This window comes from Palaemon carinicauda, chromosome 24 (genome assembly GCF_036898095.1).
Source record: "Palaemon carinicauda isolate YSFRI2023 chromosome 24, ASM3689809v2, whole genome shotgun sequence".
Taxonomy (NCBI): domain Eukaryota; kingdom Metazoa; phylum Arthropoda; class Malacostraca; order Decapoda; family Palaemonidae; genus Palaemon; species Palaemon carinicauda.
This window is the reverse complement of record NC_090748.1, coordinates 96,720,557-96,746,916: the sequence shown is the minus strand read 5'-3', so window position 1 is coordinate 96,746,916 and position 26,360 is coordinate 96,720,557. Positions and strand designations below refer to the sequence as shown.

Genomic DNA, 26,360 nt, shown 5'->3' with positions numbered 1-26,360 from the left:
CATAGATACTTTATCATAGCACTTGGAGTAGTCATAGCTACTGTATCATAGGTCTTGGAGGAATCATAGCTACTTTATCATAGCACTTGGAATAGTCATAGCTACTGTATCATAGGTCTTGGAGGAATCATAGCTACTTTATCATAGCACTTGGAATAGTCATAGCTACTGTATCATAGGTTTTGGAGGAATCATAGCTACTTTATCATAGCACTTGGAGTAGTCATAGCTACTGTATCATAGGTCTTGGAGGAATCATAGCTACTTTATCATAGCACTTGGAGTAGTCATAGCTACTGTATCATAGGTCTTGGAGGAATCATAGCTACTTTATCATAGCACTTGGAGTAGTCATAGCTACTGTATCATAGGTCTTGGAGGAATCATAGCTACTTTATCATAGCACCTGGAGTAGTCATAGCTACTGTATCATAGGTCTTGGAGGAATCATAGCTACTTTATCATAGCACTTGGAGTAGTCATAGCTACTGTATCATAGGTCTTGGAGGAATCTTAGCTACTTTATCATAGCACTTGGAGTAGTCAAAGCTACTGTATCATAGGTCTTGGAGGAATCATAGCTACTTTATCATAGCACTTGGAGTAGTCATAGCTACTGTATCATAGGTCTTGGAGGAATCTTAGCTACTTTATCATAGCACTTGGAGTAGTCATAGCTACTGTATCATAGGTCTTGAAGGAATCCATAGCTACTTTATCATAGCTTTATCAAATGGCACGTGATTACATTACGCAATTTATCGTAACCAATTGAAGAATTTGAAATAACCGCCTTTACAATCGAATAGAATTTCGGCTAATAGAAAAACTCCGTATCTTTGCCGTTAATATATATTTAATAAAACGTCATTCATATACAAATCTATTAAGTAATATGAAATTAGATAGATTAAAACTATTTTAGGAAAAACAAGAAGTCGAGGAAATCACCAACGTTAGTCGTTAAAGGAAGTCAATGATCGGTTCGCCGGGGACCATCCGATCCAGTAGGCAAGATGATCAACCTGAGACATTTTCAACGTTATTGGGCTCGTTTGCCTAGTCAAGCAGATTTACAGGTAATTAAGGGCTATTGCGTTGTTAGGATTAAATGCAAAAAGGGATTTCTAGGTTTAAATCCTACTTAAATCCGGCATGTAAACATTATCATGACGTCATGGTAATCAGCTGATTCCTTCAGCCAGACAGATTGCTCAGAAAATCGACTTGGGACGCTGAAAGATTATATTAATGGCTGTATTATGTGACCTATGATTAATTAATTGTATCACATGCATTCTCAAAGAGTTGAAATATTCATATTTATTTAATATATGCCTTATTTATAAGTATGGAAACTCGTGTTGCACGGTAATCTTGCTCCATCTTGCCCACAAAATTCCAAGAATTGAGTATCAATAGGAAAACATAATTAGTTTTTAGTAACTTAAAAAGGAATAAAATCTTAAGATATATATGTATGTTGTGCTAATATTGTTGATCACTGTATTAGCTCGTGAGTATCGTTTGAAATCCTTTCCGGTTAAATTTCCGGTGGTCCAATTTACCTGAGATTACAGATGTGTAGTCTTTTAATGTAAAAGATCGGGAAATTTAAGTCTTATATCTCGTGTTATGTAAAAATAATTGGGAAATTAAGTCATATTTCTCTTGTATTGTAAAAAAAATTGGGAAATTTAAGTCTTATTTCTCTTGTATTGTAAAAAAATCAGGAAATTAAGTCATATTTCTCTTGTATTGTAAAAAAAAATTGGGAAATTAAGTCATATTTCTCTTGTATTGTAAAAAAAATCGGGAAATTAAGTCATATTTCTCTTGTATTGTAAAAAAAATCTGGAAATTAAGTCATATTTCTCTTGTATTGTAAAAAAAAATCGGGAAATTAAGTCATATTTCTCTTGTATTGTAAAAAAAATCGGGAAATTAAGTCATATTTCTCTTGTATTGTAAAAAAAATCTGGAAATTAAGTCATATTTCTCTTGTATTGTAAAAAAAATCGGGAAATTAAGTCATATTTCTCTTGTATTGTAAAAAAAATCTGGAAATTAAGTCATATTTCTCTTGTATTGTAAAAAAAATCGGGAAATTAAGTCATATTTCTCTTGTATTGTAAAAAAAATCGGGAAATTAAGTCATATTTCTCTTGTATTGTAAAAAAATCGGGAAATTAAGTCAAATTTCTCGTGTAACGTAAAGAAAATTGGGAAATTAAGTCATATTTCTCTTGTATTGTAAAAAAAATCGGGAAATTTAAATCTCATTTCTCGTGTATTGTAAAAAAAATCGGGAAATTAAGTCTTATTTCTCTTGTATTGTAAAAAATTGGGAAATTAAGTCTTATTTCTATGAAACTAAATTTGATTTGGTATGAATTAAGCTTAGTATTGTCGTATCAGCGTACTCGAGACTTGATCGCCTTATACTTTACATATTTTCAAGATTTCTTCATTCTTACTATTCAGGCTCTTAACTTTAGCTTAATGGGTCCACAGCTGCCCCTCCTCTCCTGTATTGCTTACATGCCCATGGCCCAAATAAAGATAACCATCCATTTTCCCCTATAGTCAACATGGACTGTCGACATAGATTAGCCTGCAAATTCTTGATGGGTAATTATTTACTTTTGTGGGGCATGGACAAACATACCAGCCTTGTATCGTAGCCTAACCGGGTAGTTTGTAGCGCTACGGCCAAGCGTCCTAATTTGCTTATTATCCCTCCGACTGTTATCTTGTATAGAATAAAAATGTTTGGAAATGGTCTACGGATCTTAAATATGTTGTGTAAGGGGGGTCTGGGGGTAAGGACACAGCTTTTAGCATAGGTTAGGTGGGTTTTTTAAGTAAGCTTCTCCCGTCGTACTTGTAGGCAAGGAAACTGTTGTGTAAGGGGGGGTTCCGGAGGGGTGAAGCCCCCCTGGATAAGGATACGGCTTTTAGCATAGGTTAGGTGGGTTTTTTAAGTTAGCTTCTCCCGCCAAATTTGTTTTTAGAACGACGGCCACAGTTCAGAATATTCCTGTTTTCTACGGGATCTGGCCATCACCCTACAAAGGCTCCGCCTAACCTAATGCAGGATGTTGTCGCATCTCTCATTGCCAAGCTTCGTTCCTCCATTTAGTTTTTCCTAGGATGCTGGGAGCCTTTGTATATCAGCGGCCATTTCTTCCTCCTTTCATAGAAAATGTTAATTTTCTTCCCATTTTCTAGTCGTTCGCAAGATTTTTTTTTGCAAAACCTCTTCATGAGAACACCATCCAACTTAAATTTCCCCATCTGACCTAACCTACAAGACTTGTGCTTACCTACTTAACCAACGGGGGCTAACACATTCTTAGACTGCCATTTTATTAGCCCGCCGTCATTGTATATACAGGTGGCCGCTATCATACATAGACCCCGGATGCTGTCTCGCAGTACAGTGAGCAAGACAGTTGTTGCAGATCAATTATTATTATTTTTTATTATTGCTAGCTAAGCTACAACCTTAGTAGGAAAAGTAGGATGCTGTAAGTCCAAGGGCTCCAAAATTGAAAATAGCTCAGTGAGGAAAGTAAATAGGGAAACTTAAATTTATACCCAATTACCAGTGTTACTGATTGGAAATAGAGACCAGAATTAAAACTAAAGAATAGCTTCTTGTGTGCGGCTGGGGTAATCGAGAAAAAGGGGAAAATTACGTGATGGAAAGGAAAGAAGATAGAAAATTTTACGAAATATGGAATAGATCCAGTATATTGACAGAATGGGCGGTGCTACTATAGTATGCTATCTACCGTCGAATTTCTATTATAGTATGGTATCTACCACAAAGTATGTTATCTGCCGTCAATGTTAATCCTCCTGTTTGATGAGGATTATCAAACAGATTACTTACCACCAGTATGTTATCCTCATTGGACTTTAATGATAGTTTAATAATATTTATTGGATGGATAACATGGATGCATAATTATAAACAGTTTGTAGGTTAGGTTATGTTGGGTTAGATTAGGTTAGTACATGGGTGCATAATTATAAGCAGTTTGTAAGTTAGGTTAGGTTGGGTTAAGTTAGGTTAGGTTAGGTTGGGTTATCAAGTCGGTAGTGATCCTCCTTATTAGAGGCTGATTAGCAAGTAGACCGTACCCTTAGGGACTGATGGTGGGTATCATACTATAGTCAGAGAGGGGCGGTAGATAGCAAAATCGACGGTAGGTAGCATACTATAATAGCACCGAATGGGCTTACCCTCTCCGTAATTATGTATTAAGTACAGTATCTCGCTTACTGTAAACATTACACTGCCTTTTTGTAGTTTTGACTAATACTACTTTGTCATGGACAGCACAGCTAAGGTGATAGTTGCATTTGAATACCAAATCCTCTTAATATGAATTAGACCTTGCCTTAAACATGCCAAACAAGTGTTTTTTGGTGCAATTTACATCAGCAGTAGGTGAAAAATTACCATACAGAACTTCTCTATTATAAGCTTTTGATTAAACATCTAAAGCTCAAAGTTCCTCGTTATCCCAAAGAAGAATGCCGTGTCCTTACTCTTTTTGAGGCTTGCCCCTACCTTACACCTTCCCACTTCTCCCTAACCTGACCTGATGGCGAGAAATGGTGAAGGATGATTTGGAGAGAAGAGTTTCGGTAGCAGATGATGCCTTTGATGGAAGGTACTGTACTGGAGAGGGCGCATCAGGCAACTAACCCCTTAACCCTTTTACCCCCAGGCTATTTGGAAATTTCCAACCCTTAACCCCCAGGGGGTTATTTTTTTCCCAGCACATTTTGCAGTACCTGTATATTTTTTTTAAATTGCTCTAACAGCCTTAATTTTTGTCATAGAGAGGTCAGGTTGGTCTCATTCTCTTGAAAAATGCCCGAATTTTCACAAAAAAATTATCAAAAATATGAAAAAAACATTTTTTATAGCATTTTTATGCAAGGACATACCGGTACGTCCATGGGGGTAAAGGGATGGCTTTTGTGAAACGTACCAGTACGTCCTTTGGGGGTAAAAGGGTTAATGTAGGGATAACGGTGGGAAAGATGACGACTTGCTTATCTTGCAACAAAGTGTTGAATTGTGCATGGGTAGAGTTATACAATTTAATTTAGGCAATTGGAAGTCGCCACCCATTGAACAAAGATACGGCTTCCTAGGTTGGGTAACCATAGCTACTATGGAGTAGCTTAAATAGGTTATGATGACCTAGTGGCACTTCATATGCATCGGCCAAGGAAGTTATGGCAATTATTATTATTATTATTACTTGCGAAGCTACAACCCTAATTGAAAAAGCAGGATGCTATAAGCCCAGGGGCTCCAACAGGGAAAGTAGCCCAGTGAGGAAAGGAAGCAAGGAAAAATAAACTATTTTAAGATAAGTAACATTAGAATAAATATTTTGTATATGAACTATAAAATCTTAAATAGATCAAGAGGAAGAAAAATAAGATAGATTGGTGTGCCCGAGTTTAAAGTTTTATTTTATTTGAGTTATAAAACTCCAGTAAAAGATTTTCCATACGTTTCAGTATCTTGTAAGATAGAATGGTGTGCACGAGTTTAAATTTTTATTTTATTTGAGTTATAAAACTCCAGTAAAAGATTGTTTCCATAAATTTCAGTATCTTCTACTGTTTGTAAGATGGTCATGACTACTTTATATATAGGTTAGATTAGGAATTTTAGGGTTTATAAGATATTGCGTCATCGTATTCTCGATGAGGGATACTCAATTTCTGCTTTTTTAGCCTTGGTACATTGTGCTGTATTTTATAAGGCAATTAGTTCTATTTTCATGGTAATGTTAGTGCTCCACTATTTCAGGGTTCTCCTAAAAGACGAAGTGCAATGAGTATTGAAAATTGACCTTTGAGCAACATCAAAATTACCTAGAAATAAAGAAAGGTGAAGCCTGATTGCTTAACGGTGGAGGAATAAGATGGCTGATAAACTATACTTTGTTCTTCTAGCAATTGGTGGAATAAATCATGTAGTGGACATTATCTGATGTGGAGGAATAAGATTGCTGATATACTATACTTTATTCTTCTAGCAAATGGTGGAGTAAATCATGTAGTGGACATTATCTGATGTGGAGGAATAAGATTGCTGATAAACTATACTTTATTCTTCTAGCAAATGGTGGAATAAATCATGTAGTGGACATTATCTGATGTGGAGGAATAAGATTGCTGATAAACTATACTTTATTCTTCTAGCAAATGGTGGAATAAATCATGTAAGGGACATTATCTGATGTGGAGGAATAAGATTGCTGATAAACTATACTTTATTCTTCTAGCAAATGGTGGAATAAATCATGTAGTGGACATTATCTGACCATTGGTGGGGGGGATGATAACCATAGTAAATTGATTAGTTTTTTTTTTCTTTTTTTTCGGTCAACCATGTGGTAAAAATTAAAGTTGTGTAATCAGCTGTTAGGATAATAAGTCTGACAAGTGCTATTATAGCAAACTTTATTTGACTAGCTATTTGGGGAGTAAAATGGTGTGTATTTTGCCAACCTGTATCTGTACCCAATCTTGTTTATATACTGTTTACGGAATAATTTTGTCATTCGAGTGGTAGTAAATACAGTAGGAGAGGCTGTAGGTTCAGTGCCATTGAATTTAACACATACTGTATTTAGGGAATAGTACATTAGTGCTTATATACTTTAACTTTCTCTTGAGTTCATGTTATGACTCATCAAAACAAAAACAAAATTCTGACCCATAATTCGCACTTATAGTTGAAATAATTTAAGAATTGTTGAGTAAACTTGACCATTTTGATATAATGCTATAAAATCAAATTATTATTACTATCCAAGCCACAACCCTAGTTGGAAAAGCAAGATGCTATAAGCCCAGTAATGCATGTACATTTTCTATTCAGTCTTTTTTGTATTCTATTTCGTTTGGAGATACTTTTTTATCTTAGAGATCGAATGTGAAATGTTTTATGATTACATCTTGTACCCTAGCTATATTACCCGACTTAATTTTGTGTATTTTTACAGGTGCTGCGGCTCTCCACAAAATGTAAGTCCAGTTTCTGTATTTTAGAAATAGGTTTTTTTTTTATACAATATGTATATAAGACATGAGAATCCACTCCTAATGATATTGAGGGATAATTGAATATAAAATGTAATTGTAATTCTAGCTGCAATTATCTTTTAATTTAAAAGATCAATGTTATCTAATGTGTACAGTTATTCTTGTGATTTATATGGAGGATGTGATGATGATATTGCATTTTTTCTTGCTAGCCATCAACTGAGTGGTTGTTTTCTCTTCATTTAATCAGGATTTAACCATTTTTATGCATTTGTTGTTATGTGAAAAGAATGCTGCCATATTGTTTATCCTGAGAGTTTGGTAGTCTTTTTATGTTCGGTGTTAGGAATTGTACTTGCTCCTGCTTCTGAGTAATATTATTCATGCTACATTAGAAAATATCGACATTTCAGAGCTCAGTGCGTTCTTAGACATTACAAAAAATGTAAAACATTACCTCATTACATATATGAAGTAAGTTATATCCTCACTAACTTATGGTTTAAATATTTTTCCATTTGCCATAATTTCTCTTCATTTTTTTATGTTGATGTGAACCTTTGTGTGTTGCGGCATCTTTGGCATCATCAATTTGGATTTTGTCTTAGCACTCATATGTACAGATTCTTGGTTATTTTGGCCTTGTTCCTTACAATTTCTGTTCTGATAATTTTCTTGAATCTTCTCCGTCAGGTTAAGAGTACCGTACAGTATTGTACTGTCAAACATTACTATCTTTTGAGTGCTTTTCAGTTTTGTAACAATAAACTCTGCATTTGTTACTTTCTGGTGATGCCCAGATACATATATACCAACTTCTCGAATTAACTACAGCATCTAGATTTTATTGTTAGGTGAAGGACGCATGCTCAGATATTTTTTTTAAGTTGCTGCATAAGTAGTGTTGGATAATAGCTCCCCCAAAGATAGATCTAGAACTTTAACGTGTAAGAACCAAGATTTTTACATCAAAGGTGATGGTAAATTACATTAACCCTTTTACCCCCAGGCTATTTGGAAATTTCCAACCCTTAACCCCTAGGGGGTTATTTTTTTCCCAGCACATTTTGCAGTATATATTTTTTTAAATTGCTCTAACAGCCTTAATGTTTGTCATAGAGAGGTCAGGTTGGTCTCATTCTCTTGAAAAATGCCTGAATTTTCTCAAAAAATTATCAAAAATATGAAAAAAAAAATTTATAGCATTTTTTTGCAAGGACGTACGGTACGTCCATGGGGGTAAAGGGATGGCTTTTGTGAACCGTACCAGTACGTCCTTTTGGGGTAAAAGGGTTAAGTACCTCTTAACTAGAGGTCCCCTGGAGCTCCCACTCTTCAACCCTTAGCTGCATTGCTTTTATTCTTTTGCACTTACTGTAAGTGTTTTCCTTGGTTACCTCCTTCCTACCTGGTTTCCATCTTTCCAGTTTAAACTTGGTTGCCTCCGACCTACTTGGTTTCCATCTTTCCGGTTTAAACTTGGTTGCCTCCGACCTACTTGGTTTCCATCTTTCCGGTTTAAACTTGGTTGCCTCCGACCTACTTGGTTTCCATCTTTCCGGTTTAAACTTGGTTGCCTCCGACCTACTTGGTTTCCATCTTTCCGGTTTAAACTTGGTTGCCTCCGACCTACTTGGTTTCCATCTTTCCGGTTTAAACTTGGTTGCCTCCGACCTACTTGGTTTCCATCTTTCTGGTTTAAACTTGGTTGCCTCCGACCTACTTGGTTTCCATCTTTCCGGTTTAAACTTGGTTGCCTCCGACCTACTTGGTTTCCATCTTTCCGGTTTAAACTTGGTTGCCTCCGACCTACTTGGTTTCCATCTTTCCGGTTTAAACTTGGTTGCCTCCGACCTACTTGGTTTCCATCTTTCCGGTTTAAACTTGGTTGCCTCCGACCTACTTGGTTTCCATCTTTCCGGTTTAAACTTGGTTGCCTCCGACCTACTTGGTTTCCATCTTTCCGGTTTAAACTTGGTTGCCTCCGACCTACTTGGTTTCCATCTTTCCGGTTTAAACTTGGTTGCCTCCGACCTACTTGGTTTCCATCTTTCCGGTTTAAACTTGGTTGCCTCCAACTTACCGGGTTTCCATCTTTCCGGTTTAAACTTGGTTACCTCCTACCTACCTGGTTTCCATCTTTCCGGTTTAAACCTTTAAGGCCAACGCTATAATTTCTGTAAATGGGCCTCAGTGTTGTTTCTAAACTAATTGATTGGGGTGTTGGCATTTGCTTCTATTTTCAATGGTTTATTGAGTAAAGACATATGGAGATTATGTATAGTTTTTTTTTTGTAAGCACAGATTTACTATTAATTCTTATTCTAGAATAAATGATAATGTACAGATATATCTAGAATAATTCTGGTTTGGCTGATATTTTAGGAAATTCAGTTTAAAAGTAAGCATATGTTTTTGCCAAACTACATACATTTTGATATTCATCTGAAGAAGCAGCCACTTGAAGATTGGAGCCATCACCCTTTCAAACACTTAATACCATTCTGAGGCTGAAACATTGGCAGTTGAGTTGGTAAATATGTTTCCTTTCTACGAAGCAAAGGAGTTTTCTGGGGTCCAAGTGAATAGGTTCTTAGAAATACTGGTAGATATCTGTAGGATCTATCATTAACATCCAATCTCCTTTTTTCATTACCCATAGGACCATGGAAGGAGTCTCCATGGAAAACTTCCTTAGTAGGGTACAGAACTGGATTCCAAGTCGCTGATTCCTTTTGTACCAGAAAAGTCATATTATATAAACCTTGGTAGTATCTGAGTCTTCTTCCATCACTTGTTTCTCTCGAAGTTTGAAATTTTAAGCATTAAAAATTTGAAATTTGACAGGGTTGATAGCATAGCCCTGGAAATGCAATGGAATCCAGAAACAAGGGGCTTAGAACTCTGAAAAATCACATATACCTTTTTTTAATGCAGATAGTGTATGTATCTGGATGAAGGCTCTTCCAAGTAGCCAAAAGTGAGTAAGCCTTCCCACCAGCGGGACTTTTCCTGTAATTGCAGTGAACGCTATCATGATTTCTTTTTGTTCTACTTTTAGTAGGAAACCAAGAGGGTTTATTATCGCCCATAACATTATCAGTATTGTGGAAGGGGGCAGGTTGGCATCACATTCTTGAGGAAGAAGCTGTGGTACGACTAAAAGGAAAGGACAGACTTTTTGGGGAACGACCATAAAGCTTTAAACTGCACCCTGTTAGACATGTGCGTTACCACACAAGCTATTCTACCCGAGTCTAAGGTATGACTCAAAATAAGGTTTGAAGTCAGGGTAAGGTTTAAACATATTGCTTCATTTTACATCTGCTTCACTGAATTGGTGTACTGTACACCTGTATACTGTAGTTATTTATAGGAACTGGCAAAGCTGTTTGTACAGTACATTATATAGAAAAAGACAAACAATTGCAATATTGTTCTTTTTTTTTTTGTGACTTGTAAGGGAAAAGGAAATTGTAGCAGCTATACTGTACAGTATTCAATAGATGAAAAAATGTAAGCAATAATTGCTCATAATTTGATATTTCAAGTTAGAATGTTGTGTGCATCAGGATAATATATACGTATGGGTCCTATCTACCCATACCTAGAAAGAGGTTCTTTAGCTTTTTACCAACTTGCCTTCCTTTAGTAATTAAAATTTCCCTGCATTTGTAAGTCCTAGGATACAACTAGAATAATTTGCTTTAGGGAATGGAAACCCAAATTACGACGTTGGATATTAATTTTTCTCTTGTAATTAGGAGGGCAACTATGGGGAGAATTTGTGAGAATAGTATTGTGCCTCGTCAGAAGACAGCTATATGTTTGGGATGAGAATATTGCATCACAGTTAATACTGTACTATGTTACTTCTTGTACAGGATTTTTTATAGTCTTGTTTATGCCTATTGTGGCACATTGTGCGGTGTAAAGATTTCCAACAATTTTTCAAATTCAGTCTTGCACATTTTTGATGCATCTACCTTGGTGTTCATATTGCTTCTCTCTCAAAGTTTGTTAAATTTTGACATCTACCCTAAGCTAAATATTTTTTATTTTTTTCATTGCAATTGCCAAGTCCATCTAGTATATAGGGTAATAATATTGGGGTCATATGGTAGTGTTTGGCAATGCTAGGGCATGGATGTATCACATGTCTTTGTCTTTCAGTTCTCTTTGGTCACGTCAACTTTACCAGCGGGCCAAATTTTATTTTGGATTTTTGGAAGTTGAATAGAAATTCATTATTATTTATTAATTTAAGGGGATATCTTCTGGCTTCTCCATATCTTCTTGTGAGGGTTGTTCAAGGTATTTATTGCTGGGCGATCCACATTCCCTTGTAATGTGTTATTTGAATAACCATTGTGAAAAATTTAATTCTCTCTCGGTTTCTCATATGAAGGATTATCTTCATTTAGTAGCTGATCATGTAAGTAATTCAAGTTGTAAAGAAAATTATCTTATAATTCAAGGAAAAAGCCAGAGAAGACTAGGCTTGTAGGTGTTTGATAAAGTGAGGTTACGATGCCACACTGACTACAGTATTACCAATCTTGAGGGAATTGATGATAATGAGCTTCATACTGTATACAATTCTCACTCAATTTTCCGTGGAAACTCATTCAACAGTCTTGTGAGCAGTGAGGAAAGGAGATTGGATGTATTCGATAGACTTGACCGATGCCTTCTTTCGTATTCCTATTTATCTGGAATGGGAGCAGTGAGGAAAGGAGATTGGATGTATTCGATAGACTTGACCGATGCCTTCTTTCGTATTCCTATTTATCTGGAATGGGAGCAGTGAGGAAAGGAGATTGGATGTATTCGATAGACTTGACCGATGCCTTCTTTCGTATTCCTATTTATCTGGAATGGGAGCAGTGAGGAAAGGAGATTGGATGTATTCGATAGACTTGACCGATGCCTTCTTTCGTATTCCTATTTATCTGGAATGGGAGCAGTGAGGAAAGGAGATTGGATGTATTCGATAGACTTGACCGATGCCTTCTTTCGTATTCCTATTTATCTGGAATGGGAGCAGTGAGGAAAGGAGATTGGATGTATTCGATAGACTTGACCGATGCCTTCTTTCGTATTCCTATTTATCTGGAATGGGAGCAGTGAGGAAAGGAGATTGGATGTATTCGATAGACTTGACCGATGCCTTCTTTCGTATTCCTATTTATCTGGAATGGGAGCAGTGAGGAAAGGAGATTGGATGTATTCGATAGACTTGACCGATGCCTTCTTTCATATTCCTATTTATCTGGAATGGGAGCAGTGAGGAAAGGAGATTGGATGTATTCGATAGACTTGACCGATGCCTTCTTTCGTATTCCTATTCATCTGGAATTGATGTAACTCTTTCTGTTTATAAACAGGTCAAAGGTTTATCAAATCAAATGCCTAAGTTTCAGTCCCAGGACTGCTCCCATCTCAAAATTATTGAAGTCCAGTCCAGGACGATTGGATGCTTTGAATTCATTTTTGGAAAAGATTTCTATTCAGTAGTATTGTTTATTATAACTTTGTAGTTGATGAAGTTGATTTATCGCCCTATGACAGTGTTCAGTATATCAAATTACATTGATATTAAATTGGACTTCTGTGAATTTTGAGACTTTGACATCTCTTTAAGATGAATTTTGTGAATATTTTTGTGATGCGTGACAACTCTAAACATAGATATGAAATACGGCACACTTTTTGGAGTACAAATGACTTGTAAAGTTTCTATGACACTGGATTTTCCCAGTGCTTATTAATTAAATGGTTTACCTATAATTATACAATGGAGCCAATTACTGTAATATATAAATATACTTTATTTTTTATAATTTAATGAAGACTTATGGATTGATTTTTACCCTTATTTAATTTGTACAGTATTTTTAATAAACTTGTCAAGATTGTTCATTACAACTTTCCATTACAGGCCTATCAACATCTGCATCAAGAAGACTGATTCAAGCTGAGACTGCACCCCAAGGACTATTGTGAGTATCAGTCAAGGAAATTAGCTTAGTGTTGTTGGGGCTGTGCATTATGAATCTAATAACTGTTCTATGATAATGCAGCATTACTGTTAAAATATTTGCCGGCTTTGTATCTTATAATCCTTTGTTATGCATGAATTTTTTATAACGGCATACCATGTATTGGTTTCTATCTGTTCCAGGTCTAAGCGCCATTATGAGCAGCCTTTGGGCAGTTTTAAAAACTTTCACACGTCTGTTGCATTTGGTACGTACGTGAGCTTGAATTTTTTCGTTAGAATTGTAGTTATACCAGTATGCATTGGCCTGTAATGTGTGTTCTTTGTTTAACCCAGTCTATTTATAAAGACCTTTTATTATATTTTTATATTTTACAGTACTGACATTAAGATGTTTTTTATTTTATTTTTAGTTCCAGCGTAGTATTATTATTATTATTATAATTACTATCCAAGCTACAACCCTAGTTGGAAAAGCAAGATGCTATAAGCCCAGGGGCTCCAACAGGGAAAAATAGCCCACTGAGGAAAGGAAATAAATAAATGTAGAGAACAAATTAACAATAAATCGTTCTAAAAAAAGTAACAACGTCAAAACAGACATGTCACATATAAACTATAAACAACATCAAAAACAAATATGTCATAAATAAACTATAAAAAGACTCGTGTCCGCCTGGTCAACAAAAAAAAGCATTTGCTCCAACTTTGAACTTTTGAAGTTCTACTGATTTAACTACCCGATTAGGAAGATCATTCCACAACTGGCCAGTATGGTTTGTCTAGTTGAGGGGTTGGTTGTTAAAATAGTTTCTTTAAATATGATTGAAATATGTAATACTGATTCAAGTTTATGAAGGATGTAGTACGAGGCCAATGTATTTCCAATGTACACTTTCCAAGTTTCTAACTTTTTTGTATAGAGGTGTGCTAGAGACACTTCTGTGATGCAGTGTACTGTAGTATGCATATGTTATCTCGTTTTAACCTCATGTATTCTTGTCAGTAACTCCGGTATGTGTGTTCGCTGTAGGCTTTATCAAATACTGTACTTGTTCCCTGTGTATGTCCTTATTTATCAACATGGTGTTATTCCTAAATAGTATGGGAGACCGAATGTAAATAGTTAAGAACGGGCCAGGAGGTAGCAAGATCTAAAATGGCCGCCGCATCGCGGGGCCGACAACAATAGCGAAACCAATAATCATGAATAACACTAAAAGTAAGGAAAATGCTACCTCCGAAAGCTCAGAAAACATAATTCTGGTACTTAACGTCGATGAGGAAGCTTGATAATCCGACATGATGAGCAGGAAGGGAATAAAATCCAAAAAAGGGTACAGCGAAAAATCACAGCACTTAACAAGAGTGATGATAAATGAGGAGTGAAGTCATTTGCGTGGGTGGGCTTGTGGATAGCGACGGTCTGACTTGGGACGGCTCCTCTTGCTTTGGAGGATATCGACGAGGAGATATCTAATTGGTACGAGACCTCTGCATGTGATTTTCACGCCCGTATTACTTATACCGACACCTTTCAGGTGAGCGAGCTGGGTTCACACCTAGCATTCCTATGCAATTTTTCCTCTGGTATTATTTAGCAGTTATATACCTTAAAAATTATGCTAAAGGAGCATTTCACTGGGCGCCACAGGTCTCTCGCCCAGAAATAGATTCTTCCTTCGTCAAAATCCCTTTTTTGAACCTGTAGTAGTGGACAGGTAAGTTACGTTTTAGGGACCAAATTTTTTTTGGCAAAATAATTATAGTTATTTATTCTTGTATATTTTCTTGTGACACGTGTCAGTGTTCTTGGTATCACTTGAATAGTAGCATAAATTACTGTACAGACACTATAAGAGTATATGTGCACATAACCAGCTTTAGGAAATTATTTCATTACTCCCCTGGGATTAAATTTGTAGGTTCCTTCAATCCTAATGATTTACTTTATGTATATTTTAGACCTGATTTTAAGGGAAGTAATACAATTTTTTTAGGAAATCAAAATATCTGGAGGCTTACAGGAAATATTGTTCACATTTCATTTAGATGAAGTTTTGAAATGTAAATGCATCACTGTTTTGTATGAATGACAATTAACCCTTTTACCCCCATGCTCTTTGGAAATTTCCAACCCTTAACCCCCAAGGGGTTATTTTTTTCCCAGCACATTTTGCAGTATATATTTTTTAAATTGTTCTAACAGCCTTAATTTTTGGCATAGAGAGGTCAGGTTGGTCTCATTCTCTTGGAAAATGCCTGAATTTTTTCAAAAAATTATCAAAAATATGAAAAAAAACATTTTATAGCATTTTTTTTTGCAAGGACGTACCGGTATGTCCATGGGGGTAAAGGGATGGCTTTTGTGAAACGTACCAGTACGTCCTTTGGGGGAAAAAGGGTTAAATGTACTTATTCAATTGAATTTCATAAGGATGGATACTTTTAACCTCTAGATTTAAATGAAAATAATCGTAGCGCTCTCTTTCGGTATGATATTTTTCCCTGTTGGAGCCTTTGGGCTTATAGCATCTTGCTTTTCCAACTAGAGTTGTAGCTTGGATAGTAATAATAATAATAATAATAATAATAATATGTTGCTTGGTGTAGTGCTTCCCAGTCTTGCAAGGTTCCTAGGTTAATTTGCTTTTGACTTTATCACTTTTTGTTGTTAGATTTAGTTTTCTCCTAATTCTTTGTATTCTATGAAGTTAGATTTGTAAATTTATTAGAAAGACAGTAAAGAATTTTGACATTATTAATATTATTATTATTATTATTCTTACTATTATTCTTATTACTAGATAAGCTACAACCCTAGTGGGAAAAGCTGAACACTATAAGCCCAAGAGCTTCAACAGGGAAAAATAGCAGTAAGGAAAGGAAATAAACTATAAGAGAAGTACCGTAATGAACAATTGAAATAAAATATTTTAAGAACAGTAACATTAAGATAAGTCTTTCATGTATATACTATAAAAATTAAAAAAAAAGCAATAACAAGAGGAAGGGAAATAAGATGGAACAGTGTGCCCAAGTGCACCTTCAAGCAAGAGATCTCGACCCCAAGACAGTGGAAGACCATGGTACAGACTTATTTATAATGATGTGGGGATTATTATTATTAATTTTATTTATTATTATTACCAGCTTACTGTATTAGGGTTTATAGGTGCCTAGTTTGTTTTCAAGGGTTGATACTCTAATCTTTTGTGTGAAGATGCTTGGCTTAGAATGTATTAGCGACTTAACAGGAGGTATGGCTGCTTTATTAAAGAAAATTTTCATTGTTCTTTGATATTGGGAAGAGTTTCTAAATAGAATGAGATTTAATGCATGGCTATTTAATTGCCTTAAATTGGATGTACATAATTTTATTAGTATCTAATGCTAATATTTTCTTTTAAAAATGGGGACATTAGATAGCTTTTGAAGTGGAAATGTTTGTAAGCTTCTGTTGTACTGTATATGTTGCAAGAGTTCTTTAGTATATTTATAAATACAAAAGGGATTTTGACAAAGGAAAATCTATTTCAGGGGAGATACCTGTGACGCCCGGTGAAAAGAGTCCTTCTTTACACTTTTCTGATATAAACACTTCCAAATATACCAGAGAAATTTAAAGTATGGAATGCAGAGGTTACTACCCTCGTGGGAACACCCAGTGGTCGTCGTGTATAAAGCAGGGGCGTGTGAAAACCACTATTCACAGGCTGTCTTCCATTTAGATCATTCCTTCATCAAAGGGAAGGGCCGTAACAGAGACCCTACCTATCATACCTTCGAGTTCTTTAGTATATTTATAAATATAAAATGTTAATTGTGGTATATCATGTGTTTTTCCTGTATACCAAATAGTTTGTGAGTAGAGCTATAGTTCCTGAGAAATATATTGTAAGTAGAATGTCTTAGAATTGTAATTGTGATTAGAATGTCTTAGAATGGAAATGGTAGGACTTAGAATTGGAATGGGAGGAAAAGGTATTCAAAATTAATTTTCTACTTTGGGTGTCAACTAGGGGAAGAATGGAAATGGTAGGACTTAGAATTGGAATGGGAGGAAAAGGTATTCATAATTAATTTTCTACTTTGGGTGTCAACTAGGGGAAGAATGGAAATGGTAGGACTTAGAATTGGAATGGGAGGAAAAGGTATTCATAATTAATTTTCTACTTTGGGTGTCAACTAGGGGAAGAATGGAAATGGTAGGACTTAGAATTGGAATGGGAGGAAAAGGTATTCATAATTAATTTTCTACTTTGGGTGTCAACTAGGGGGAGACATGGCCAACATTGATGAAGAAGTAAAAGATTACTGTCAGAATGACTGGGTAAAACAGTTGCATTCTAGATATTTGTTGCAGGAATTCAATACCATATGTAGAAATTTTTAGTCCCTATGCTTCCCCAAGTGTGCCATAGACATTGACTAATTGATGCTGGAAAGGATTTTGATACTTGAGTGTTTTGTGCATGAAAGAAATTAAAAGCCAAGAAGTATTAGTCCTTTTAGCCCCAAAGGACGTACTGGTACGTTTCACAAAACCCATCCCTTTACCCCCATGGACGTACCGGTACGTCCTTGCAAAAAAATGCTATAAAAATTTTTTTTTCTTCATATTTTTGATAATTTTTTGAAAAAATTCAGGCATTTTCCAAGAGAATGAGACCAACCTGACCTCTCTATGACAAATATTAAGGCTGTTATATTATTATTATTATTATTATTACTTACTAAGCTACAACCCCAGCTGGAAAAGCAGTACGCTATAAGCCCAGGGGCTCCAACAGCGAAAATAGCACAGTGCGGAAAGGAAAAAAGGAAAATAAAATATTCTAAGAAGAGTAACAACAATAAATATCTCCTATATAAACTATAAAAACTTTAACAAAACAAGAGGAAGAGAAATAAGATAGGAGAGTGTGCTCGAGTGTACCCTCAAGCAAGAGAACTCTAACCCAAGACAGTGAAAGGCCATGGTACAGAGGCTATGGCACTACCCAAGACTAGAGAACAGTGGTTTGATTTTGGAGTGTCCTTCTCCTAGAAGAGCTGCTTACCATAGCTAAAGAGTCTCTTCTACCCTTACCAAGAGGAAAGTGGCACTGAACAATTACAGTGCAGTAACCCCTTGGGTGATGAAAAATTGTTTGGTAATCTGTGTTGTCAGGTGTATGAGGATAGAGGAGAATATGTAAAGAATATGCCAGACTATTCAGTGTGTATGTAGGCAAAGGGAAAATGAACCGTAACCAGAGAGGAGGATCCAATGTAGTACTGTCTGGCCAGTCAAAAGACCCCATAACTCTCTAGCGGTAGTATCTCAATTTAAAAAAAATATACTGCAAAATGTGCGGGGAAAAAATAGTCCCTTGGGGGTTAAGGGATGGAAATTTCCAAAGAGCCTTGGGGGTAAAAGGGTTAATTACCACATGATGTTTGCAAAGTGAATCATTTTTTTTGTGTTGCTTTATTGTCCTGTGATGGGAAAGTTGAAGTTTTTAGCTAGTTAGGTCAGGTAAAATCATTTGTTCCGACACAAATATAAACTTTTCTTGTAATAAAACTATGTTTTCACCATAGCTGGAACTTTGCTTTATAAGATTTGTAATGCGTCGGGAGTTGCTGGCGAGTAGTGGAGAAGCTCAACTAACCCCCTTCTACCAGCACATTAAGTAGCAACTGTGTTTTCAGCCGCCAGAAAGTACTGTATACATGTACACCCTGCTTCATCAATGAACTGTTTTAATTTTTTGTTCTTTATTTTCGGTAATTGTTGTCATTTGTTGTATGAGAGAGTTAGTTAACAGCATTCTGTTGTTGTTTATTTGCTCATGAGTAGGAAGGAGTGTATGCTGCTGCCGAGTTGAAGGTGAGCGATGCCACCCTTCTTCATGACAGCATCTTCCCATGTCTTGAAAGGTGCTGGAGTCATATCTCCTGGCAGTGCTTTCTCTCCATAGAGTTCACAGGATTTCTTTCCCAGGAGTGTCGTTGCTGTTGGCCTGGAAGCCACGCTAGAAAAACTCCAAGTTCCTCCTCCCTTCTACCTCACCTTCTCTTTAAACACTGCTGGTCGAGATGAAAGGGCATCACTCTTCTTTTCCCTTTTATGGATGAAGAAATCCTAGAACACGGATTGATGGGAGTTGCTAATACAATAAGTGACTCCTCCTATTTCTCCCCCTTATGAGAGAGGCAGTATTGCCCCAGGAGACCCCAAAAGACGATGATTCAACGCATGGACACTGCAAGTGCTCCTTCGTCTTGTCACACACTGCTAGTCGAGGTGAAAGGGCTCTATCTTTCTTTTCCCATTTTTGGACTGAAAATTCTAAAGACTAATCGATAGAAGTTGCATTCTCATGACTTTTACCATTCCTCTCTCTGCGGGAGAGAAGTGTGGCCTGTGTGTGTGCGGCAACAAGTTCTGTCCTGTGCCAGCATGCTCCTACAGTAGGAAGGATAATAGATCTTAGAATCACGCCCTATCCTGTCTATGCACCAAAGAGTTCTCTCCTGTGCTCGTGCCCTGGAGTGCATCTGTTCACATGTGGCACATGCCCTAGAGCACTCTCATAAGGAGTGAGCCCTCACATGTTACTGTGCGCCCTAAAGCGCTTTCGTACAGGAGTGGGCCACACTCCCTCACATGTTACTGTGCGCCCTAAAGCGCTTTCGCACGGGAGTGGGCCACACTCCCTCACATGTTACTGTGCGCCCTGAAGCGCTTTCGCACAGGAGTGGGCCACACTCCCTCACATGTTACTGTGCGCCCTGAAGCGCTTTCGCACAGGAGTGGGCCACACTCCCTCACATGTTACTGTGCGCCCTGAAGCGCTTTCGCACAGGAGTGGGCCACACTCCCTCACATGTTACTGTGCACCCTAAAGCGCTTTCGCACAGGAGTGGGCCACACTCCCTCACATGTTACTGTGCACCCTAAAGCGCTTTCGTACAGGAGTGGGCCACACTCCCTCACATGTTACTGTGCGCCCTAAAGCGCTTTCGCACGGGAGTGGGCCACACTCCCTCACATGTTACTGTGCGCCCTGAAGCGCTTTCGCACAGGAGTGGGCCACACTCCCTCACATGTTACTGTGCGCCCTGAAGCGCTTTCGCACAGGAGTGGGCCACACTCCCTCACATGTTACTGTGCGCCCTGAAGCGCTTTCGCACGGGAGTGGGCCACACTCCCTCACATGTTACTGTGCGCCCTGAAGCGCTTTCGCACAGGAGTGGGCCACACTCCCTCACATGTTACTGTGCGCCCTGAAGCGCTTTCGCACAGGAGTGGGCCACACTCCCTCACATGTTACTGTGCGCCCTGAAGCGCTTTCGCACAGGAGTGGGCCACACTCCCTCACATGTTACTGTGCACCCTAAAGCGCTTTCGCACAGGAGTGGGCCACACTCCCTCACATGTTACTGTGCACCCTAAAGCGCTTTCGCACAGGAGTGGGCCACACTCCCTCACATGTTACTGTGCACCCTAAAGCGCTTTCGCACAGGAGTGGGCCACACTCCCTCACATGTTACTGTGCACCCTAAAGCGCTTTCGCACAGGAGTGGGCCACACTCCCTCACATGTTACTGTGCAACCTAAAGCGCTTTCGCACAGGAGCAGGCCACACTCCCTCACATGTTACTGTGCACCCTAAAGCGCTTTTGCACAGGAGTGGGCCACCAAGTATTCTTGTGTTATTGTATATCCACGGTACCGATGTTCTCATACGACTACTGTATACATTTAGGTAACATATCTTCCACTGAGAAAAAGGTTCGTTCTTCACTGCCTACCAGTCCATAGTAGTGGCCTAGCTTAACACCTGCCTCAGCTTCATGTGCAGGTTGTTAGGAGGTTTACCGGAGTCATGACTTTCACTCCTATCCAGGACCAAAGTGCTTTGACACTTCCCAGAAAAGTAAACAAACCGGGTGGTTATAGGACCTCCTCTCTCCTTAGGCTAAGTCTGTTATTAAAGGGGAAGGGTTTGTATTCGTATAGGAACAAATCACAAGATTTTTAAAGTAATTTGTATTTTACCTAACTAAAAACCAGAGTTCTGTAAGTTACACTTCAACTGCCCTGTAAGTCTTAGATTCAAAGTGAAAGTGGCTACTCAGACTTCACAGAGGGGTTGTGTGTTTGGTGGCTCCCCCGCCACCTGCCAGTAATTGACAACACCTCTATTAATTTTAACCCTTTTACCCCCAAAGGACGTACTGGTACGTTTCACAAAAGCCATCCCTTTACCCCCATGGACGTACCGGTACGTCCTTGCAAAAAAAAAAAGCTATAAAATTTTTTTTTTTCATTTTTTTGATAATTTTTTTGAGAAAATTCAGGCATTTTCCAAGAGAGTGAGACCAACCTGACCTCTCTATGACAAAAATTAAGGCTGTTAGAGCAATTTAAAAAAAATATACTGCAAAATGTGCTGGGAAAAAAATAACCCCCTGGGGGTTTAGGGTTGGAAATTTCCAAATAGCCTGGGGGTAAAAGGGTTAACAGCTATGTTGAAGACCTACTCTTATTAAGGGACTCGGGTTTGTTTAGTTAAGAAAGCTAAAAATTATAAGTATTTGATAAAAATTTGGGGTTTTATATGATTTTTAATGCTTTTCAGGTGGTGAAGTGAAGCCCATTGAAGTTCCTCCCTTTGCCGAGTCCATTTCGGAGGGTGACTTAAGATGGGTAAAAGAAATTGGAGAAAGTTTCGAAGAAGATGAAGTCATCGCCGAAGTTGAGACTGACAAGGTTAGAAAGTTTAATTTTGTTCTGCACTTTTTAGTCTTAATTACGTCAGATCTTAATCATGCATGATTGAGGATATTTTGAGATATGAACATATTTTGAAATACAGTACAGTACATAGAAATGTATTCTAGAATTAGAAGTTGTCCCAAGTTTCCATTAACTTGTTATTTATGAGGTTTGGAGTTAGGGAAAAATCCTTTAGTGACTTAGGCAGTATTAAACTGAATTATTTAGAAAATAGGAATCAGAAGAAAACTATTTGTTTCATGAATTAGTGCAAAGTTAACCCTTTTACCCCCAGGCTATTTGGAAATTTCCAACCCTTAACCCCCAGGGGGTTATTTTTTTCCCAGCACATTTTGCAGTATATTTTATTTAAATTGCTCTAACAGCCTTAATTTTTGTCATAGAGAGGTCAGGTTGGTCTCATTCTCTTGGAAAATGCCTGAATTTTCTCAAAAAATTATCAAAAATATGAAAAAAAAATTTTTAAAGCATTTTTTTTGCGAGGACGTACTGGTACGTCCATGGGGGTAAAGGGATGGCTTTTGTGAAACGTACCAGTACGTCCTTTGGGGGTAAAAGGGTTAAGTACAGTCTCATCCTTTGCATTTGAAGTAAGAGTAAAGATTTTGAGGTATTTGCTAAGGGTTACTGTGTACTTCATTCCATGGCTTGATTAACCTCAATGACCCTGCAAAAACATAAGATAGGTATTCCTGAAGAGTGATGGTAAACTTAAATGATCCAAGGCTATACAGGAGCCAATTTTGTTTAGGGACAAGTTCATATATTGAAGAATTTAATTTTTTTTAAAGTTACAGTATAACTAAACTAAGAATAATTTTGTGACCTGTAATACTTTATTATCGTAGTTTGATCTGCTTGGAAAGCTAACCATAAAGTGCTCAAACACAGGTATATGGAGTACTATACTAGGTAAAAGTTAATTGTGCAATTGACATTATCGATTATACATATTGTACATACATATAACAAGGCACCTCCCCCAATTTCGGGGGGTAGCCGACATCAACAAAGAAACAAAAACAAAAAGGGGACCTCTACTCTCTATGATTATAACCTTAGTAAAACTTTTCACGAATTTGATAATTCATATCTTGCAATAGATTCAAAGTAAAACTGGCAAATTGACAGATGGATGACTGTCTATACCATTTCCTACTTGATTTAACAGTCCAAGTACTGTTCTAGATTATGGATTACTATCCAAATTAATCCACCTGTCAATTTTTTTATCATGTTTAGTTAACTACTCTTTAGTGGATTACATTGATTACATTTTTATGAAACAACTAAAGTCAACGTGGATAACAAAAGAATTTTTTTTTGCACCGAAATAGAACTTCTGACATTGCGCAGATTATATTACTTGAATAGTAGGATCACAGTTTGGTTACAGCCTTTACTTCTGTAATATTGAACCTTACAAAAAAAGACAATATTGAACCTTACAAAAAAAGACAAGACTGTTAGAATGCATGCACTATCAGGTAATTGAATAATGGTGCCAGAGATTAACATCAATATTAAGGATGAGGAATTCAATACAAGGTTTGTTACAATTTAACATGAATCAGCTACTGTCCCTTGCCTCTGCCTGCTTATTAGCAACCTTTAAAGACAGCTCTAGCCCTTATAGGAAGAGTGAAACAAATACTGTAGATCATATGAATTTATGACATAAAATTATATTTCAGGGTATTATTATATACATTGTCTTGCCATTTAAGAATCAGATTAAAATATATGCTACTCACAACTGTTTCATATTGCTTTGATCATCTGACTAGAGGTTGGAGGAATAATTTGTACATTGAGAGATAGGTTTAAGCCTAGATTGCAATACAGTAGTTAGAAATAGGTTATAACTGTGAGAAGAATCCAAATCATTCGCTTTAGGTTATAACTGTGAAAAGAATCCAAATGATTTGCATTGTTATTGAAAGCTTTCTGGAATGTAAAGGGTTTTGAACTGCTTTATTCTTGATGGCTGGAGTATTGTATTTAATTGACCAGTCAGTACTGTATGACCTGATTAGCAAGGGAACTGATGCCAGAGGTTTGGTAGATTATATGAGTATGAGGATAAAAGGAGAGGGTTGAAGTACAGTATATGATGAATTAATCGTAAGAGAAGTGTAAGACCATTACTATGACACTCGAGTGATCTCTCATACAGTAGTTCCATTTCTAATCCTGGCCTGCCATTTAAATCCCAATAGTCTTCTTAGAGCTTTGTTCTCAAATCTACTAAATCTGTTAGAGATTGTTTCCTTGCTATACCATGACTGATGTTCATACAGTAACACCGATTTGATTTCCAGATTTTACTTAACTAGCCATAGTTTGATTTGCTTTTTTCAATTTTTCTTTGAATTCCATTTCTAAAGAACTTTATTAGAAATCATTGTTCCTAAATACTTAAATGATTCTACCTCATTAATCATTATTCCTTCCAATGATATTTCATCTTCAATTGCATATTCTGTTCTCATTATCTCTCTCCTATTTATCTTGACCTCAACCTCCTGTGATATTTCATACATTTTAGTAAGCAAGCATTGCAAATCCTGTGATGTTCTGCTAATAAGGACATCATCATCAGCATAATTTCCTATTACCAATCTAATCCAATCCTTCCCCACCATCTCCAACAGTTCTACACATAACAAAATCCATGAGAAGGATAAACAACATAGGGGACAACACATTCCCTTGGAGTACTCCACTGTTCACTGGAAATTCATTTGATAGGATTCCACCGACGTTAACATTGCACTTTTTATGCTCGTTAATATACGTAACCAAATTTACATATTTAAAATTAATTCCATAATAACACAGGACTCTAAACAAAATTGGCTAGTGCACACTATCAAAAGCTTTTTCATAGTCCACAAATGTCATCAAAATTGGATTTCTATATCCTAAACATTGCTGTACATGTCTAAAAAATTAAGATTAGGTCAGTACAACTACCTTTTCTAAATCCTGCTTGTTCATCTCTCAGCTTTTCATCACTCTATCTCTCTAGTCTCTTTATAATTAGTATACTATATATTTTCATAATAACTGACGTGTGATTCCTCTGTAATTGTTGCAATCAGTTAGGTCACCTTTTTTTGCCATTTTCACCACCATTCCTAACTCCCGCTCATCAGGTTTTGCCTCTTCATGCCACATTCCACAAAATAATCTTGTAAGTATTCTGGGATTCTGGGAGCCACTTCATTTTCAGCCAGTATCATCTCAGCAGTTATTCCATCGTAACCAGGGGCTCTCCATCTCCTGAGTTTTTTAATGATAGCTTCGACTTCAGATTCACTGAATTCATTTATGGGCACATCAAGGTCATCAGCAGCTTCAGGTATATCAAGGAAATTATTCCTTTCCTATCTCCTATTCATGCCCTCACTAGCGTTCCATCCAACGTCGCCTTTCTTCATCTTCTGTTATAACAGATCCATCTATTTTTGATGGGTATACAGTATGCTTCTTCTTTGCCCCCATACAGATTTCATTAATAATTCTACGATTGATTCTTACATCATAGCCACTCCCTGAATTCATAGCTTTGTTAGCCTCGTCTGCTTTCCTGTCTGAATATTCTCACCAGTCATTCCTGGCTTTTCTTTTGACCTCACTATTAATACTGGAATACTTAGCATGCTCTGCCTTGTAATTTTCATTACTTCCTCAAAAACTTTCCACAGTCAATTTCTGTGTTTGCCTCCTTTTTAAAGTATACCACATATTTGACATTCATGGCTTTCTCCTTGTAACTGCATATCCCAAAACTTCACTACCAACTGACTGATATGTTTTTATTATTACACCAATCTTCATTACTTGTCTGCTCTTAGTCTCTTAAAGTCTCTAAAGACTGCAAATAGATTCCTACATTAAATTGCAATATCTCTATGCTCATCTTGTAGAAGCTTAGTTGTATCAAACCTAGGTATTCTATCTACATTTCTGTTGGGTGCTTCCAGTTTTAATTTCAGTTTGGCAATGAGGAGCTGGTGATCACTACCAATATCTGCGCCTCTATAGCTTCTTACATTTCCCTCTTTATTGATGGCTATGTGATCTATTTGATTTTTGTAACTCTCACATGGTGAAGCCCATTCATATTTGTGGATGTCCTTGTGCTGGAAAAAGAGTACCTCCAATTACAGTGTTTGTTGAACAGAACTTTATAAAATGTACTTCATTTTCATTTGCAACTTGGTTGAGACCCTCAACACACCCATCACATTCTCTAAACCTTGGTTATTCCGTCCAACTTTAGCATTAAAATCACCAATCCCAATTTTCATGTCTCTCTGGAATCTCATCTATAACAGTCTGTAGTTCTAACTAGTAGTCCTATTTCCTTTCTTCAGGGGAATCATTTGCTGGTGTATAGAAAATTATAATACTCATATTGCACTGCTTGGATTTATACTTTGTAAGTAACATTCTACTATTTATAGCTCTCCAATC

At 37.0% G+C, this 26,360-nt stretch overlaps 1 protein-coding gene across 1 annotated transcript in view; it reads left to right on the top strand.

The window, feature by feature from the left end:
• The first annotated feature begins 947 nt into the window (after positions 1-947).
• The window catches only part of LOC137618223 (dihydrolipoyllysine-residue succinyltransferase component of 2-oxoglutarate dehydrogenase complex, mitochondrial), a 34,586-nt gene continuing 9,173 nt past the window's right edge, over positions 948-26,360 (top strand). Inside the window, exons 1-5 of the mRNA XM_068348349.1 lie at positions 948-1,079; positions 7,047-7,068; positions 13,028-13,088; positions 13,271-13,335; positions 21,721-21,851. Of these exons, the coding sequence (XP_068204450.1) occupies positions 1,017-1,079; positions 7,047-7,068; positions 13,028-13,088; positions 13,271-13,335; positions 21,721-21,851 (342 nt within the window). The 5' untranslated portion in view covers positions 948-1,016. The remainder of the gene's footprint in view (positions 1,080-7,046; positions 7,069-13,027; positions 13,089-13,270; positions 13,336-21,720; positions 21,852-26,360) is intronic.